Consider the following 19,472-nt stretch of genomic DNA (forward strand, 5'->3'; position numbering starts at 1 on the left):
TTCCCCGGAAATGTTCTAAACATCTCTTGCTTACCTCGACCACTGACCAGTTAATGCTCGCGTCAGCTTTGAAGGTAGATATTCCTTGCAGTTATGGCAATCTTCTACGTTCAGCACACGCAAACGTGATGCTCAAAGAAAGAATGCCACGCACAAACACACAGTGCTGACTCACCACTAAGATTTATCGGCATTAGTATACGCATTGTATGCACTGTATGTAGATTATGTAAATTACCAACTCGCACCAGCAAGGTTCTGACTGGGTGAACATCTTGGAATCCCGTTACAATGGCCTGAGACGTCATTGTATTTTACTTTTCAGCGTGTGCTTTAACTCCTTCAACAACATTTGCTGGCCAGCTGTCCAACACAGAGGCGCAGATGATGGTGAGAAGAAACCTCACGACACCTAGCCAGAGACTGAAGTCGTGGACCGAGAAAAGAGAACTGAGCCGAGCCAAGTCGATAGTGCACAACATTTACGCCTATGTCTGCAAGCTGAAAGAAGACAGAAGCCTGATGGCATCGTACAACTCAAATGTTGAACAGGGTGAGTGGCTGTTGTGAACTTTTCATTATGGGGTTATGGGGCACATACTTGAAGTATTAAAGGAGCACCCGCATGATATCTTGGGCCTTTTTGCATTGAATGACGGTCTGGGAGCTCTAAACCCTAGATAAAGTACCGACAAGCCTCGGAGCACCCTAATTAATTCAATATATAATAGTTTTTCTACAGCCAGTTTGAGTTTCATTTCCCATGAAGTGTCTGTGTTGTGGCAAAAATATGTCAGTAATAGCCCCGCAAAGCGCTACATGTAGTTTTTGTAAGCCAAGTTTGATACGTCAGAAGCGTTACCGTATTTACTCGAATCTAGGCCGACCCCGATTCTAAGCCGACCCCCTAAAGTCCGAAGCCAAAAAAAAAATATATATATATTACCTCGAATGTAGGCCGAACAAAGAAAGCGAGGACAGCGTTCACAAAATTCAAACAGCATTTATTGAATCTGAACATGCAGAGCTCATTAAACGTCGTCGTCGCTGTGTTCTTTGTCACTGTCTCCTTCAAACAGTGCACTAGTATATCAAAATACACAGCCGTCTGGTCGGCGTTGCTGATCTGCCCAAGGTTGTAGCCTGCCGCTTCTCTCTTTCGCAGCACATAGCACTGAAAAGCTATCAGCTTTTCTTTGAAATCGCTCGGCAGCTTCTGGGTGATTGAAGTGCGACATCGGAGGCTGAAGCTGAAGCGCTTCATGAATTCCTGAAGCCAACCCTGGCTGGCTTTGAAATCCTTTGGTGTTAGGCCTCACTCCCTCGAAAGTTCCCTAGCTTTCGCTTGGAGCACTTCTGTTGTCACTGGAAGGGTAGCTGCTCTCTGCGTCCTAACAAAGTCGGCCAAAACTGTCTCTACTTCGAGGTGACGGCCTTTATTTGGTCCGCTAAATGCCATCCTCACTGCGGCACACGCAAAAAGCTGCTGTCGTTGTCCCCTCCAACGATGGACGTTTTTCTCGTCGACGCTGAAGCCCCGCCCAGCTTGAAGGCTCGACGCCGCCTCTGTGGCTATCACAACTTTTCGCTTGAAAGCAGCACTGTAGTGGCATCTCCTGCTAGGTGCCATCGCGATAACACCACAGCGCACACCGCTACGGCTGACACGACACAGGTCAAAATGGCGACCTCGCTTGTGTACGGTTCGCTACTGGCACGGCTAGTAGCGGCTGCGATATTGACTTCTCTAGATGGCACTAGCTATGCACCATATTTAGCAGTTTCAATGAAAAACTGGCACGTTTTTTAAAATCCTCGAATCTAAGCTGACCCTAGAGTTTAGAATATGATTACAGTCGCCGGCCGTTTATTCGGACCTCACGGGGACTGCAGAAATGTCCGAATAAACAGGTGTCCGAAAAAGCAGATTAAGAAAAAAAAATGAAATCCTTTATTTCCACGCACTTATTCGGGCTCGGCAGTAGGCTTGAAGAAATCGTGAATGCGCCGTTGCACGCTATTCCGTTTACGCGCAATCAGATAAGCCTGAATCTTGGAGAGGGTCGTACGGTCACTATAGGCGGCTGAAAGCACAGTCACTGCTTGTACACACTCCGCATGCGACGGCAGCGTAGCACATGGTGCGTCATCTTCCGACTCAAGAGTCATCGTCCGGTGGTGCAGCAGAAACCTGACGAATGATCTCGCCGTCGTCGAGTTCTGCGCACGTCAGTACAGCAGTGTCAGCACCGGTGAAACTGTCAAATGAGACGGTGTCCGGAGTCGCAATGCAACCACTGCACACGTCTCGGCAGAATATTTTCCGCGTCAGTAGGGAGCACATCGGAAGGCGATGAATCTTAGGCCTCCCGGCACCCGCTTGCCGGCATTCCCCAGCGCAGTCTGCGCGGGCACTGTCGGCGCCATTAGAGACTTGACGCGATGTTTCCGTATGCCGCGTTGGATCACCGAAACCTCGACACAGCACACAAAGCAAACACCACCGTGCCGACACCAGTCACACAAACGAAAAAACGTAGCCTGCTCGCAGCGTCGTGCGCGAAGAAACAAATCAGCTGCTGGATTGTCTTGACATGGCCTACTACGCTGAAACCGGAACTGCTGCAGAGCCACTCTATCGAACCAGGCAGAAACGATGATGATGAGCGGAGATTTTTAGTAGCGCCACTTCGTGGGGCAGCAAGGAAGCTCCGTTCAAAACAAAAATGGCGTTCAGCAAGTCGAACCATGCACCTGTCAGAGTCGGTGCATGGTGCTCTCGACCGAGTTGGCTCAAGAAGTGTCCGAAAAATCAGACGAGAGGTTGCAAGGTGTCCGAACTTTCGGCAGTTGTTATACATTATGGTCTATGGGGAAAATGGCGGTGCCGCGAAGCTGACCGAATAATCGGGCATGTCCAAATTTTCGGAGTCCGGAAAATCGGTCGGCGACTGTATTTGAAAAAAAAACTATCGGCCTAGATTCGAATAAATACGGTTTGTAAGGGCAGGAAGCTTAATGCAGAGGCCATAGAGCATTTTGGTCAACTGTAATGTGTTATCACTTGGGAGTAGTTCAGCACACTTGTTAATTAGTATACTCAGTTAACTCAAACCATGTTTCTTAGCTTTTATTTGTCCGAAAATTAGTCTGCTGTGAGCATGTGATACTGAGTGACACCAAAAATGCCCGTTTGACACCAAAAATGCCCGTTTGACACCAGTGTTAGACCAATAATTTTTTTACTCTTCATGGTATATTGTGTGCTCATTTCAAATACAGTGTTCATTTTTGTTTCTTTAATTTGGTTGCAGCTTTACATAAGTCTTCCTTTCTTAATGTTTGGGGAAAATGCAGGAAAAATGGCTCCTCGGATAGCGCTAAATTTGGTATTATGAACTTCTACGTGGTTCAAGAAGTCCAAAGAAACTAGCCTTATTGTGCTGTCCAGACACTGTTCAAGACACTCGAGAAGAGTGTTGTTCCGTAAGTTGTGGGGTTCTCACCCGCGCTCTTGGGACTAAGGAACAACAACACAGTAGTGCAGACAACCACAAGGGCATTTATTGCACCTTTCATAGATCAATGCCTGCTAGCCAAGTTGCTCTCCCTAAAATATACCGATGGGCGCGCGATAAATCGCGAAAGTCAGACTCACCGCTACCGGATATCGAGCAAATATGTTCGCCCCATGCTGGATCCCAACACCTGTTCGTTCGCATATACGGTCACGCGAACGGTGGCGCGTTCAAACGAGCCCTCGCGAGACCATCTCGCAGAAGCGTGGATCGGTGTATGCGCGGTACATCCACGTTGCTTGGCGACCTCTAGCCAAAGAGGAAGCACCTTCTCCTTTCTGCGCCCAAGTAACCCCGCTGTTAGGCGGCGTTAGCAGCACACTCGCGCCATCTCTCGTACTGCGCTTCAACCACACCGACCGCCGCGGGCATCAGGACACGCAGCGAAGACTGATCACAGGAGACGGGAGCCATGCGGGAAAACAAATATCAGGGGCCGCATGAGTCGTGCATTCCCACCAAGTCTACTGTAATGTCTCGCAGCTTTTCCAGGATAGACGGAGCAATAAGGTTGGTCATATTGTCTACTTGAATTGTAAAGGAGCCAACAGTACCCTTCTTAGCGTGATCAAAAGAACTGATCTTTTCTGAAATTTTTCCTGATTTAAATAACCAAAGGGAACTTTCATAAAGCAAAAATGGACTTACATCGGAAACACGTACCGTATTTACACGATTGTAAGTCGACCCTCCCCCCCCATATCGCGTGACAGGAAAAAAAAAAGAAACTAAGAGCATACTCGAGGGCACATTCAATAACGAAAATTTATTAGTAGCTGGACTACTCGTCTTCACGAGTCCCACAGCGCTTCGTCGTCCAGCGAAATTCCACATAAACGACCACACCTTGACATCTTGTGGAACAGCAGCCCCCGCCGAATGCATCCACCCCCACCCAGCCGCCAGGGAGGCTCTTTTGACAGGTCCGGTTGGCGGAAGTTCGTGGTCTTCTGCTGCCAGCCACTTGTACTCACGGCGGAGCAGGTCCTTAAAAGGCGAAGATCCGGGCTTGTTTCATGACCATGTCGCACTTCACTGGCAGGGACTGATCACACATTTCAGCGACATACGCCGCAAGCTTGGCCTACAGCTCCGGAAAGCGTCCAGACTTCGGCATGTGGGACATTCCTCACTTGCCGTCGCAGGTGAAAATTTCGCTTCGCTGCAGTTGCCACTCTCGCACTACCTGTTCAGAAGCATCGAACTTGTGGCCCACCGTGCAGTGATTTGTTTCTTCGGCGTAAAGAATGACAGCCCTCTTGAATGCCGCTGTGAATGAGTGTCGAATGATTAGTGGGCCTGGAGCACTCATGACTAGTGAAGAAGCTTGGAAGTAGAACGTAGCCGGCAGTTAAGTCGCACGCATCAAACCAATGCCTTTGGAGAAAAACCCGTGAGCTGTGTCTGCTCTTCCATGAACTACCGATACTCCCTGCAAGCGCCGCCGTTATGAGGGTGCAGCCGCAAATGGAACAGTGGCGCTTCCATCAACTATTGACACCCCCCATGAGTGTTGTGTGCACTGTAAAACTCTCAAAAATGTTGAAAAACCCTTCCGAAAAGCGAACAAGCACGCGGGATTGTGAAAACCTACGGGTAGGGCCATAGAGCAAGCATAATATTGTAACTACGTTCTGGCTCTCGTTGGTCTCGCTTTTTTGGCGGTGCCTTGTTTTGGTTTCGATTGTAAGTCGACCCTTCACTTCATCTTTTCAAATTAAAAAAAATGGGTCGACTTACATTCGTGTAAATACGGTAACTGCATAAGATGCATACATCGCACTTTTTCAGCACCATAGCCCTAAAAATGAATATTTCAAACAATTTTTGGCTGAGGACCCAGCTCTTCCTCAATACACTTACTGCATTTCAGGCAAGGTTTGTCTCTGGACATCGACGGTCACCGTGAAGTGGCCATGCGAGCTGGCGTTCGAGGGCAGTGCCCGAAACAAGGCCGAGGCAGAGGCATTGGCCGCTGCAGCTCTTGTGCGGTACCTCGTTGAGAAAGGACACGTTGACAAAGATCTAAGCCCGAAGACCATTTCGGACCAGGAGGTCCGACGCCAGAAGAGCCAGCGATTTGCCCCAGTACCCGTGGTGCTGCCAGAAACCTTCATTCCCGACATGCAGGAGATACTCTCAGATTTCGAGGCAAGTACTGATGGCACTTTAGAACCATGCATACCAAATTTTTTCGCACGTAACCCGCATCATAAATCCTGAAGGATCAACAGTAATGTCAGGGTGCAAGGGTCATATGTAAATTTTGCCAGCAGGTGCGGCATCACGGCAGCGAGCAGGGTGCTGCTGTGAAGCCATAACTTGATGCACGGTTTTCCACCATTGTGTTTCGTTATCTCCTGGGAAACCCACCCTCTCCCAACCCCCGCATGCAGAGCTAGCTCCCTTTTCTCACCTTTCGTAGCCACCCATTATACTCCTCTCTTAGGGTCGGCATTTCATGTTTTGTGCACGTGAGTGGTTAGCAAGTAGTGCACAGGGTGAACCAGAAGTCGGTGGTAATGAGCTTCGCTCATTGGCGGTCCTTTACGGCGCAACAGAAGGAAAAGGGAAGCGCAGAGTTTGTGCATGCACGAATGGAGATTGCTCTTTACAAAGACTTTAACGTGCAGTTATTTCTGCGTGTTATATGCGTGGATTATTTTTTTAGTTTCTATGATGTTGTAATTGGGGGCCCGGGTAGTATGCAGAAAAATGCGGTATCACAGCATGCAGTCTAACTCATTATAATGAAGTTGCATTCGACACCAAACATGACTTCTTTATTCACCATACCTCCAATACCTCATAATATAATGAATTTGCGTAACGCACAAATACTTTTATATTCAGTGTGAACGTATTAATGGGGAAATAAAGATTCTTGGTTGTGTGTATACAAAAGGAATGCAATCAAGACGCCTTGACTGGTCAGCAGAGAGCCTCCTGTCAGTTTTGATGGCCCATCCGTTACCCGTAAACACAGCATGCAGTCTAACTCATTATAATGAAGTTGCATTCGACACCAAACGTGACTTCTTTATTCACCATACCTCCAATACCTCATCATATAAACAATTTGTGTGTCGCACAAATACTTTTATATTCAGTGTGAGCATATTGATATTGGTGAAATAAGGATTCATGGTTGCGTGTATGCAGAAGGAATGCAATTAAGATGCCTTGACTGGTCAGCAAAGATCCTGCTGTCAGTTTTGATGGCCCATCACGTTACCCGTAAATAACGCTAAATTACGGATGCACTTTGCACCGTCGATATGCACGCAGCCAGGATATTGGTGTGGTCAAGCAGAATCGTAAAATTGCCTTGCCGGCTGTGGGCCAACCAAGCCAAGCTGTTTGGTTAAAGTGTGCTATTATGTCAAGAGTGTGCCAGTTCAAGTTGCTCTTACTCAGCAATCGACATTTTGCTGCCAGATTACATACTTTGAGTTATGAGTGGACAAACATTTACCTCACTGTAACTGTTATGGTAGTGGGCACTCCAAGCAAAGATCTTTTGCTACATGGTGAGCCTTCTATGTAAGGCTGTCATCACCGCAATTTTTTTTATTTTCCTCTGTTGTATGTGCCCTATGTTGTGCGCTGACTCCTCGAATCTAGGATAAGTCTGCCATGTCACCTGTTACTCTCCCCTCCCTTTTCTCCAGTGTCTGAGTTGGCAGAAAGCCCAGATTATTGCAGAAGTCTCAATGAATGTACTTTTCTTCGAGCTTGCGTGAGCGGGAAAAAAAATGCTGCTGGCGGCATTTGTCATCAATTTGGGTCCTGCTTCTTGTTGGGCCAAGCTGCTTCACTACCGAAGAAAGAACAGTAAAAACACGGCAGACACTTTTCCACAGTGCTGGGGAAGACACTGGGCATGCCTTACACCGGATCTCCAGCCTTGGATGACCGAGGGCAAGGTCATGTACACGTGACGGTGCTTTATAGCTAGCTGCCCTCTGAGGTGGGCATTGCAAAGCCACTCTATAGGGCTTGTGTCTGTGGCCCATTGGTGCCCATTAACTTTGAAGACAAAAAGCTTCTTGTTGCATTCTCAGGACGTAACTTCTGTTCCTTGTCTTTGTGCGCTTTTACAATTTCAAGATTCTGTAAACAAGCTTAAACGGCGCATCTCTTGTTACTTCTGGTTTGAAGGTATTCAGAGCAAACACGAAGTAGCAATGTATTCATCCCAGTCATCGTGAGCGGAACTGACATAATACAATGTCCTTCACCATGCGATTTGTGCGTCAACCAGGCCATTCATCTGTGAACATTGCGGAAAAGCAGCAGCAGGTCTGATGCCATGCAAAGAGATCATTTCTTGAAGGCACATGGACGCATTGCCACGGTCAGGGATCAGCAATCGTGGTATTCCTTGACGAAAAATGTAGTCTGTCAGAGAAGACATGTGTGGCCGAACATTCGGGTATGGCTCTGACATCCATCTACTTTCTCAAGCAATCAGTGGTGAAGATCAGAATCCTGATGGCAGGTCAGTTCTGTGGGTTACTGCCAACTCGTCAGGGCCATTCTGTGCAACAGAAGAGAGCACCAACTGCGTGTCATGTGACTCAACATCGCCCCTCCGCAATTATCGTTGACGCAACTTAGGTCAACCACGGTCAGTAGTAAAGTAGTCAGTGTCAGTAGTAAAGCAGGACAAAATAAACTGCATGCCTGCCACTCATCTATGTGCTGCGGCAGTGCATTGTATCAGTTGTGCAGTACGAAGCACTCTGTGATCGCATGTGGGTTCCCTAGGCGACGGAGAAGCCTCTACCATGACCATTTGTCAGCGGCATTCGCTCCGTGCTGAACAAGTGCGGGTCATTGCTGTTTGGCATTTTTTTTTGTCTGCTTCATGCGGCTGTTTGGAAAAGTTAGTCAAGCGTTGATCTTTCAACGTTTACAAATTTGAAAGGGTGCAAAGACTGCAATCGCATGTTTCTATTGTTAGATGCATGCAGCTGCTTGGTTTACATGTTTTGCACCCACATGTTATTCTATGGCACTTTTTCCTCAAGGCTTGCATTCATAATGCAATTTGCTTGCAGTGATCAAATTCAATGGTTCCTGAAAAGAAAAAAGAAAAAAGCTGTCTTGCCCTCCATGTGTTTCGTGCATGTTGATAAGTGCCCAATTCGAACGAGTACCGAGGTAACCTTTTGGGATCCCTTGGCAGAGCAACATCACAGAATTCGCTGTTTAGAGGACTTTTGCAAGACAATAAAAAGCAACATTTGATATTCTGACAGTTGTGCACATTGGTTACTGCTGCCATAAAATGGCACTGCTAACCAGGTAACTTGTAGGTATTTCACTTTTTTCTTACTTCCCGCCATTATCATTGATCGGCATGGCCCCTGGTTGCTGCCGTCACAATCACAGCACTCCTGTGCGAGCTCGTACTTCTTTGAGCCTTGCAAAATTTGCAGCTTCGTTTCGAGCGATGCAACGCTGCGCTTTGTCGGCGGCGTCTTCCATCAACCAGGCTGTCCACTGCTATGTTTGCAGTGCATTCTCGCGCTTGCTGAGAAGGGGGCAATGGGCGTGTGCCGTTTTGCTTCTCGCATCTTTCTTTTTCCCCTCTCCTCATGCATATCTCAATTGTGGGCAAAGTGAGGCGGCTGGCGCCATCTTATGGCACGTTGCGTCAACTAGCGATGCTCTCCGTGGCTTTCGCAGTCGGCGCGTGGGCACTGCGCGGCTAATGGTGGCAGACACGAACTCGGGTGGGAAATCGCGTAGAAATGCAAATTTCACAATTATTCTGCATGGAAAACGCTGTGCAGAAGTCAAAATATGCAGTGAATAACTTGTCGTTATATAAGGTGTTTTTTTTTTTTTTAATCATAGCCCTGGTGTACAAACTGACACTCTGAATTCGGTTTATCATTGCAACGGATATATGTAGTATCGCTATAAGTGGAGTGCACTGTATAAAATTTGTCCGCAAGTAGGACAGCACTGTATTTACTGGTGTATTCTTCAGTTATCACCCTTTGCTGTCAGGCATGGAAATAACGAAATGTTACAGCCAAACATGGATATAGCGAATTACCTGATATGACGCAGTGAATCTAAAATGCTTATTTGCATAATGCATAAGAGCTTTAACGAAAATCATTTTCTTCAGACTGTTGTAGCGAATGCCCCGCACCTCCCTGATGATGAAATCGAAGAGCAGGCGGCTGGCGGTGACATGGTGCCTGACAACATGGGCTCTGGGGAAAGAATTGTGCACGACGTCATGACAGGACAGCTGCTCAGGCCATCGAGTCAGGCCTGTGGCCGGAGAGACCTTACGCTCATGGCCAAGCTCGAAAAGTCTTGGAACTACTCGTATCATCGAGCAAGACGAGAGCTTCCAATATTTTCACGCAGGTGAGAAACTGGTACTGCCATGCATAATCCTGGGCCAACAGGATACCGGAAATCGTCTTCCTCCTGAAAGGTCTGCTGCAACAAAATTTAACTTTGCTATAGAACTAGCAGCTGCCTAATCCATCCTCTAATCACCTTAGCTTGCAATGGGAGCGTGTGGTGGCCAGAAAATACGGTGGTTTCCAGAGCCATGCTGATACTGATTTTGCTGTTGTGCCTGGACACCCAGGTGGTCTCTTGTTCTCAACTCTTTGGATTCTGCGCCATTTCTGGTGTGTGGTAATAGTAGCAGTTCTTTTGACTTCTGGCAGAAATTTTTGCTAGCTTTCTGTGGCGCATCTTCATGCCATTTTCTAGGTTATTTTATGTTGTCCAACATTTCGTTGCCACGTCCCTGTATATCTGTGTTCACCTGACATTATCAAGTTGGTATTATTCTTTGTGTGAGTTAAATGGAGACCTGAACTTTTCAAGTGCAGAAAGTATATTGGCAAGCATCATAACTGCCTAAATAATTTGCTGTAGTACTTGTTTGTGCAAAACTGTTACATTTTCAGTACCTAGAAGTTCTATGCATCACGACATGGATACGTTGCTTCGATCTGCAGGTGTTGTCTTTGGGCACAGCCAGAAGAAATGCTCTCGTTTATGTTTTCATGAGCATTCGTCATTTTACCTAGTCTTATTGCCACACGACAGAACATTTTGCTTCGTCATGATGTTGTGATGTTTATGACATAACATACTTTAGTACCAAATAAGATATCCTGCTTCCAAACCCTCGTACTTCCAGGGTGTCATCCTTTTATGTACAAGAAGCTTATGCTGAAGTTCTTGCAACATAAAAATATATCCTTGAACCTTCATATAACAAATTATTCTATGTAACAAAGCAAATTCAATATGTCAGCCCTTCAGGTGTGAGAAGCGTATTGTGGAGTTTTCAAGATAGAATATGTGGTCATAAAATAGGCATGTGATGATGATAATGTCAGTACACTCAAGCTCCGATGTAATGAACATGGATGCCATCCTATTTATGTACGAGACGCCTATGGTAGAGCTCCTATGTCGCATATTTGTGTCGGTACAGTCGAATTAATGAGTCTACTGTGTTGAAGTTCTTTATAACGAGGTTTAATGGTTTTCTACAGACAAAAAGTTATCAAAAGTCATGTACTTCATTATATTGAAAATGTTATTATATTTAAATCTATTACATGAAGTATTAACTGTGTAACAAAGATATTTCCATGTTGCGTGGGACTTTTTTGTTACTATAACAAAGTTCGGCCACACTTTAATTGTGATTCAAAAGAGCACGGTCATGTTTACGAAAACAAATGCTGAAAAAGCACTTGACCCGCATTTCACGCTGCAGGGAAGACATTGTGAGTGCCATCCACCGTGAACGCGTGGTGGTGATCTGTGGCGAGACTGGATCTGGGAAGACCACGCAGGTTCCCCAGTTCATCTTTGAGGACTACATTCGTGGAGGGCAAGGCTCAAGGTGCAATATCGTGGTCACCCAGCCAAGGAGGATTGCAACAATCTCCATGGCAAAGCGGGTGGCTCTAGAACGGGACGAAGAGGTTAGTTTATGTATTAAAGCACACTTCCTTCGACTTTTTCATTGCTTCTGCTGCTGTCACCGTCTTGCACGCCATTTCGGGAGGTGCTTCATGGCAGGAGCGTGGCCGAGAGGAAAGGCGGCATGAGAAACTAATTTGGACCTTTCCATCGCACTGCCACAATACCCCTTTGACTGCTGTAATTATCTATGACCCCCCACAAAAGCATTGCGGAAGCTGCAGTGTGGACTTTTGTACTAACGTGCAACAGTCCAGAGGGGAGGTAGATAGAATGGTAGAGGGGAGGTAGGGAGAGGAAGCAGAGCGTAAGATAAAACCAACACAGTCATGAAATGAGTGGCTAACAACCTTGCTGCTCTTCGCTCACAGCCCACATACGGAGGGGGAGCGCGGAAGAGGGAAACGGCAACATAAGAAGGCAATGAAACACTACCACTACAAACGACAGTAGTTATGGACTTGCGTTCAACTAATGTTCAAGGCACGGTACGGTACATTTTTTCTGTTCCTGCAAGTAAACACTGTGCAAATTTGTCTTGCAAACAATTGACACAGGGTATGCAGACATTGAGCCACATTAAGCACCATGGCATCTAGGCTCCACTGTGGAAGCAACCAGACATCAAATCAGCACTTAAGTCCACGCAATTCACATGCATTGTGGTGCAACCATGGCAGCTGCGAACAAAGCTGCAGCCACGTAGCAAATTGCTTCTTGGGCTGCCGACTGCCATGCAAGAAGCACTTGTTAGGACTAGTGACCTAGGCAGTATGGTTGCGATAAAAAATTTACCCGTGGCTGGTGGCTGGCAGCAAATTGGGGGCAGCTCGCCATTGCGTGTACAGCTTGCAGGTTAGGTGCTGGTCGTGCACAAATTATAGTTTTCACTGCGGCTCGACTTTATGGCCGGCTGCTCACCATAGCGCTGGTAGTATTTTCATGCCAGTAACTAATGTTGCAATTTTATATCGGCTGTAGTGGGCTTGTATGCAATTCATTATCTATTCACTCGTAAAGCATTCTTTGAAGACTGTTTTCTTTCGCAGCAAAAGGTTGATTGCTTTGTTCCCTTTTTATGCATCACACGTACCAAGCTGTGGAGGTTAGCAAGATATTTTACAGTAAATTTCGGTATTGTGGAAGCATAGTTACACGTACAGCTCAACCTAATTTTCTCCTTAGTGTGTCCCCTTAACATTGAAATGCCGAAGTCAATGTATTACACAAGAGAAAAGAGAGAGCAAAAGCAAGGACAGGAAAGGCAGGGAGGTCAACCAGAAGAGCACGGTCTCTTAAGCCAGTGCACTTCAAGTGTTGCAGAAGACGCTGCAGACGACAACAGCCTGGTCATTTTCATTCCTGCAGCTGAGTGACACCATAGGCTACCAAGTCCGCCTCAAGAAGCAGCTCCTGGCGAGTCGTGGAGGCATTCTTTTCTGCACCGTGGGCATCCTGCTGCGGCACTTGCAGCAGAATGTCAAACTTCAAGGAGTGTCACATGTCATAGTCGACGAAGTCCACGAACGGGACGTCTGCACCGACTTCCTGCTTGTACTCCTTAGGGAGGTGCTTTCCATAAACCACGAACTGAAGGTGGGCTTTTCTTTTATTCTTGTAGCAGCATGTCTTCCAACCCTACCAAATTTTCGGCAACGTTTACGCATTTTTATGAATTTCGCCATATTCACTTGCATTATGCTGCTGGTAGTGAAATATGTCACAAGCTCTAGAGTAAATAATGGCGGCTGCACTTCCAGTTTTTGAAATGACAGGTGATTGGAACCGGGCACTGTTTTGAAAGAGCTATACGACGCTGCGTTTTGTTCTTTAGATGTATGTTCCTAACGCAGATTTGCATCTAGTTGCGGGAATGCGCCGGGAACAAAAATAAGACTGAAATTATGGTTTTCGGAACAAAGTGCTGCCTCATTGTAACTACCGATGCCAGCTTCAGTGTGGCTAATTTTTTTGTTTTTAACAGCGAGTTTATACGTAACAAACTGCTGATATAACAACCACTTCTCGTGAGACTGTTGAGTTCATTATAAATGGGTTTGACTGTATGCGCTTCGTTAACTATAACTTAGCTTTACACACACAGCACAGAAGCAGCAGAAAACTTGGCACAGCAGAGACTAAAGCACCATATTGTTTCTAGATGAATGACTCTTTCGGTGACTGTACTATAGCTGATTTCACCTGCTTTAGGAACTACAAATAAGCTTTGTCAAGTAAGCTTCTGGCATATAGCGTGGTGGTTTAAAATGTGTGGTAATCCACACTTACTGGTGGTGAATACTGGTGTGCGAGGTGAAGGAGTTGAGGTAAGTGACTGAGTGGCAAAGCCGCACTCCAGCCTAAACTGATAATCAACGCGTGATGAAATACAAGATGGATGAAGGACGAGTTGTTTCTTGAGGTTAGTGTAATAAATTTTGTGAAAAACATAGATGGGCATTCTTGCAAGCAGTACAAGATCAGGTAATATTAAGTTCAAGGACTGTGTTACAGGACTGCTAAGGGGCTGTTAAGGGATTGGTAAACGTGAGCAATTCTCCATGGCAATGAAGGGACAGCTACCGAGTGGAGCTTCTGCATTACAGATCTCCAGCAGAGATTCACAATGCATTCTAATTTGGTTTCTCGGAGCAGATACCATATTTAGTTGATTCTAACACGAAACTTCTTTTTCCAGGAAAGTTGCCTAACAAATTACATGTGCATTAGATTTGAGTGCCAAACAAAAACTACACTATATAGATACGTTGTTGGCATTAATCATTTTCTGTAATGCCATTCAGTCCACACATCGCTGTAGCTATAAGAGCTGTAGTACGTTTTGCCCGCTCCTGCGTGTTTTCTAGGCTAGATCTTATTCTAGACATTATATAGTAGTTAGGCTGCCTCAGTCTGCAAGGCTTTTAAATAGGAACATTGCACTTAAAGCTAAATCTATGGGCACGTATTGATTGAACTTGTATCACTTGTGTATTTTAACATGCTGATTTCAAATACGCAATTGATTTTCCCATTGAATTAATAGGTTCTAAATATCATGTCTTCTGTGTAGGCTAGCCTGAAGGTGAGCTCGCTATGAAATGCTGGTTATTATGAAGGAAACTGGCATATCAAAATTATTCTGAATGGTCAGTTTGAAGTGCTACCAGAACGAAAGTTCTAGACTGATTTGCACAAAAGTTGGAGCAAAGGGACATGAAAATGACATTGCCCAATTGTTGACTGCAAGGAGCAGTGTTCCCCTTTTAAGAAATGCAGCATCTCAGATGTCATGGCCAGCACCAAAAATGTCATGCTCCTTGCAGTTGATAGTGAATAAATAGACCTCTGACGGTGATAATGACACAAAGCTTTCGTTCTTGGCTGGGCTAGATGCCGCATTTCCGCCCGCCGCTTCAGCTTTCCGAACGACTGCACGCCTTGTCGGCCAACACCACATTTTCCTTGCGTCTTATGTATGTTTTAATATAAGTCAATAAGATGTTTGGTTCTTTAACCCAGATCAAACACCATGCAGCAGCTCCACACTGTGCGTCCCGTTGAATCGATTACTCTTGTAATTAGGAGGAGGGCCCTTGAATACTTTTTATCTGGCCATAAAACTTGCACGTAAGGCCGTGGGAGAGCCCCATCTAGTGCCCGCAGGGGACGCACCGTAGTGCTGGCACAAGTAGGTGGACTGGAGCAGATGCCGAATGGACGCCGCAGGCGTTCTGCGTGTACGCTCGCTGTTATTGCAGAAAGGTCGACTGCCTGTATCAGTGGGTCGATGTTGTAGACACAACGTGCAAATTGCTGCCCTGTTTCTGTACATTGTTCAGAAACGTTAAGTGTGAACCATCTCAAAACACCTACAACGCCTTGTTCCAGGTTCAACTGCGTTCACAACAGCAGCTTAATTCGTAATTGTACATTTGGAAGATGAAGCTTTCGGCAAAGTTCTTAAGTGTGAACCACTTCAAAACAACTACAACGCCTTGTTCCAGGTTCAACTGCGTTCACAACAGCAGCTTAATTCATGATTGTACATTTGGAAGATGAAGCTTTCGGCAAAGTTCTTAAGTGTGAGCCACTTCAAAACAACTACAACGCCTTTCCAGGTTCAACTGCGTTCACAACAGCAGCTTAATTCATAATTGTACATTTGGAAGATGAAGCTTTCGGCAAAGTTCTTAAGTGTGAACCACTTCAAAACAACTACGCCTTGTTCCAGGTTCAACTGCGTTCACAACAGCAGCTGAATTCATGATTGTACATTTGGAAGATGAAGCTTTCGGCAAAGTTCTTAAGTGTGAGCCACTTCAAAACAACTACAACGCCTTGTTCCAGGTTCAAGTGCGTTCACAACAGCAGCTTAATTCATAATTGTACATTTGGAAGATGAAGCTTTCGGCAAAGTTCTTAAGTGTGAACCACTTCAAAACAACTACGCCTTGTTCCAGGTTTAACTGCGTTCACAACAGCAGCTGAATTCATGATTGTACATTTGGAAGATGAAGCTTTCGGCAAAGTTCTTAAGTGTGAGCCACTTCAAAACAACTACAACGCCTTTCCAGGTTCAACTGCGTTCACAACAGCAGCTTAATTCATAATTGTACATTTGGAAGATGAAGCTTTCGGCAAAGTTCTTAAGTGTGAACCACTTCAATACAACTACGCCTTGTTCCAGGTTCAACTGCGTTCACAACAGCAGCTGAATTCATGATTGTACATTTGGAAGATGAAGCTTTCGGCAAAGTTCTTAAGTGTGAGCCACTTCAAAACAACTACAACGCCTTGTTCCAGGTTCAAGTGCGTTCACAACAGCAGCTTAATTCATGATTGTACATTTGGAAGATGAAGCTTTCGGTAAAGTTCTTAAGTGTGAACCACTTCAAAACAACTACAACACCTTGTTCCAGGTTCAACTGCGTTCACAACAGCAGCTTAATTCATGATTGTACATTTGGAAGATGAAGCTTTCGGCAAAGTTTCGTGACCACATGAATAGTATTGAAGGACCCTGGTAGGAGTGTGCAAATATCGAAATTTTCCCGTATGAATCAGATGTGAATACTTAGCTTCGAATACCGAATAACAATATGCACATGGATTTATTAGCAAGTTTGGTTATCTTAACATGTTGGAACATTGCAAGTACAGTCGCGGACAGAATATTATGGACCATGAAATCTAAGAAAAAGCTGAATATTCCCGCAACCTCACAACGCAATCTGGTATTTGCATTTTGGACCTCGACTAGAATATGCTAACAACGTTGTCGTGGGCAGTTTTACTGGTTACTGCTACAGGCTGCTCGGGAATTGAACGTTTTCGGAGATCCCGTGGTCCATTTTATTCTGTCCGCGACTGTACATTGTCGCTGGTAAAAATTTCACTAGCAAGCCAGCCATTATACTAGAAGATTGTGTATTGGGCTCATGTTAACTTGGAAGATGCCCATCCTGTGCCTTATTATACGACATCAAATGTCAATAAACTCGGAGTCATTTGACCCTGTGCCAGCTGGCGCTCATCGCATTTGCTTTCACGCAATAAGCTTAGACTGGGGGTGACTTCGCAAAAGTCTTTCCTCGCTGTCCGCAAACTGCTGTGCCGTGCTACCGGGAGGCTGGCTTTCCCGCAAGGGTTGTTCGTCGAGCGGCTAAGAAGGCTTTACAGGTGAAATTTCTCCAGCAGCACGATACGATCATAAAATTCTGCACAAAATCAAACACATATTCTTAGATTAGGTAGAATAGGAATAATAAACGTACAATCAGTAATATTCTAAATTTTTGAAAATTCACACACTCGTAGTCATAAGATTCATGTCCCTTTTGCAGCACAAGATATATTCTCCTAGTCATTTCATACCTCGGACACAACTGGAGTGAGACCACCTTTTTGTAACCATTGTTTCCATCAGTGATAATTCCTTGTTTCGTGATGCATTCGTCAACATTAATTCCATGGCGCAGCTTCGCTCTGATAGTTTACTTGTTTAAATTTTTTACTTAATTTATCCCTGCCAAAGTATTGCATATTTCAACATTTACTCCCAATTTTTTTTTTTCTTTTTTTTAGTCATGTGCCCTGTAAGCAACTCTCCTCTTTAAGTTATCTTGAAAGGCCCTGAAGGTTTTGTAAGTGTAAATAGATTGCTGAAGAAAATTTGACAGCATTGTCTTATGTCCCTTTTTTTTTTTTCATCCGGCAGGTTATTCTGATGAGTGCGACTATCGACACAGAGAAGTTTTCAGAGTACTTTGACAATGCGCCCATCATCAAGATTGCGGGCAAGACTCATCCTGTGACGCAGTTCTTTCTAGAAGACCTGGTGTCAGAAGAAATCGTGACTGCAGAAGTATTACAGAAGGTAATGGCACGAACAGCTGTCTGTGTGAAACGCTTCTGATTACTGGTTCTGTTCTCAACTGCCGCACCATGCACGACTTCTTCCTGTTGCCACCTTCCATGTATGCTATACATTATTTCAGTGCCTAGAACTAAAATAGTGCCATTGCCTCTTTGTCACCTTTTCCCTCTCTGTGATAACGATTTCTGATGACGTTCCCTTTAAATTACGGTGGCACTAGTCACCCAGCCTGTGTGAGCTAGTCAGATGTTCGCATATCATAACCTAGCACTTTTATCTATGCCTTGTACCACTGTGCCTATCTAACGGCATGTGGGCTGGTCGCGCCTGCTCAAAAGTGCCAATCAACTTGCTTGAGGTGTCAGTTAACAGACCATGACCACATGGATGAGTCACTGACAACTTCTGGTATGCTTCACCGCGTACGATTGCTGTATTGGGGCGAAGTTGACTTTGGGGAACCCACATTGCGCAACGCGCCACGCTTTCCGCGCTCCGAAGCTATCTGCGAGAAATACAAAGGCGGAGTCGGCGCCATTGGTAACAGCAGCAAATTGTTTCAATGAAAAACACGGCACCAATCGGCAAGAAGCTAGGTAGCGAACGTCGAAGTAGGTAGGCCTAGCACTGCCGCAGTGTGGCTACGGTTGCCAGTGGATCTGCATGTGAGAGCACCGGCTCGAGGCGGCGCGATAATCAAATTGGCGGTGGTTGTGGCTTCATTTGATGCCGTTTTGGAGAGTGTGGTCTGCAAAAAGCCCGGAAAATCGGACAGCGAAGGTTTATTGCATCCGAAATTTCACACGTTCTTATACATTGACTCTAGGGGGGTATATGATGGTGCCGCACCACTAACCGAAGCTACTAACCAGTCACTAACAGAAGTAATCGGTGACGCCCTCCTGCACACGTCTGCACATGCGTGCAGGCAAATTTCCGGCACAGTTTTTTTTTTTTCTTAGCATGTGACATTGAGGGATCTTTCCTAAGCTCTTCCTCTATAGCTGGGTCGGAGGTGCCGCCGTGTGATTTGGCGCACTGCCGAGAGCATTGTCAGAGTGCAGTACGTTCAAGTTAACCGTCACGAATGCTTGTGCATTCAAATAATCGGGCATTTTCGCTCATTGGACTACACATAACGTTGACGGGACCAAGGTGTCAGTTCGAAGAAACCGAATGTTTTAATTAAGCGCGTTCGAATTAACGAGATTCGAGTGTAGCAGCAAGGAGCTGAGCAAGTGTGCTCGAGCAAGGATAGAGAGGAGGAGGAAAGACGAGCACAGGAGTGTGGCCTGGTGCAGCGTCTGGCTCGGCTAGCAAGCTGCAAACGGGTGAGAAGCGAGTGCGAGCGACTCCGTTGCGAGCGAACGCCGTCCTGTTGACTTTTCCTTGGCATAGTTTCGAATTTGAGATTTTCAAAATATCTGTAGTATGGCGCAAGAACTTTTCGAGATACAGGGTGAAAAACACATGGGCGTGACACTACAGCTGGGAAAAAAATTTCAGACTTAAACAATATTTCGAAGTGTCGA

At 45.6% G+C, this 19,472-nt stretch overlaps 1 protein-coding gene across 1 annotated transcript in view; it reads left to right on the forward strand.

The window, feature by feature from the left end:
• The window catches only part of LOC126527517 (ATP-dependent RNA helicase DHX30-like), a 56,396-nt gene that overhangs the window by 8,525 nt on the left and 28,399 nt on the right, over nucleotides 1–19,472 (forward strand). The window contains exons 5-10 of the mRNA XM_055068712.2: nucleotides 326–553; nucleotides 5,452–5,729; nucleotides 9,724–9,971; nucleotides 11,353–11,563; nucleotides 12,930–13,157; nucleotides 17,782–17,940. Of these exons, the coding sequence (XP_054924687.2) occupies nucleotides 326–553; nucleotides 5,452–5,729; nucleotides 9,724–9,971; nucleotides 11,353–11,563; nucleotides 12,930–13,157; nucleotides 17,782–17,940 (1,352 nt within the window). The remainder of the gene's footprint in view (nucleotides 1–325; nucleotides 554–5,451; nucleotides 5,730–9,723; nucleotides 9,972–11,352; nucleotides 11,564–12,929; nucleotides 13,158–17,781; nucleotides 17,941–19,472) is intronic.

The sequence above is a fragment of the Dermacentor andersoni genome, chromosome 9 (genome assembly GCF_023375885.2).
Source record: "Dermacentor andersoni chromosome 9, qqDerAnde1_hic_scaffold, whole genome shotgun sequence".
NCBI classification, from domain to species: Eukaryota; Metazoa; Arthropoda; class Arachnida; order Ixodida; family Ixodidae; genus Dermacentor; species Dermacentor andersoni.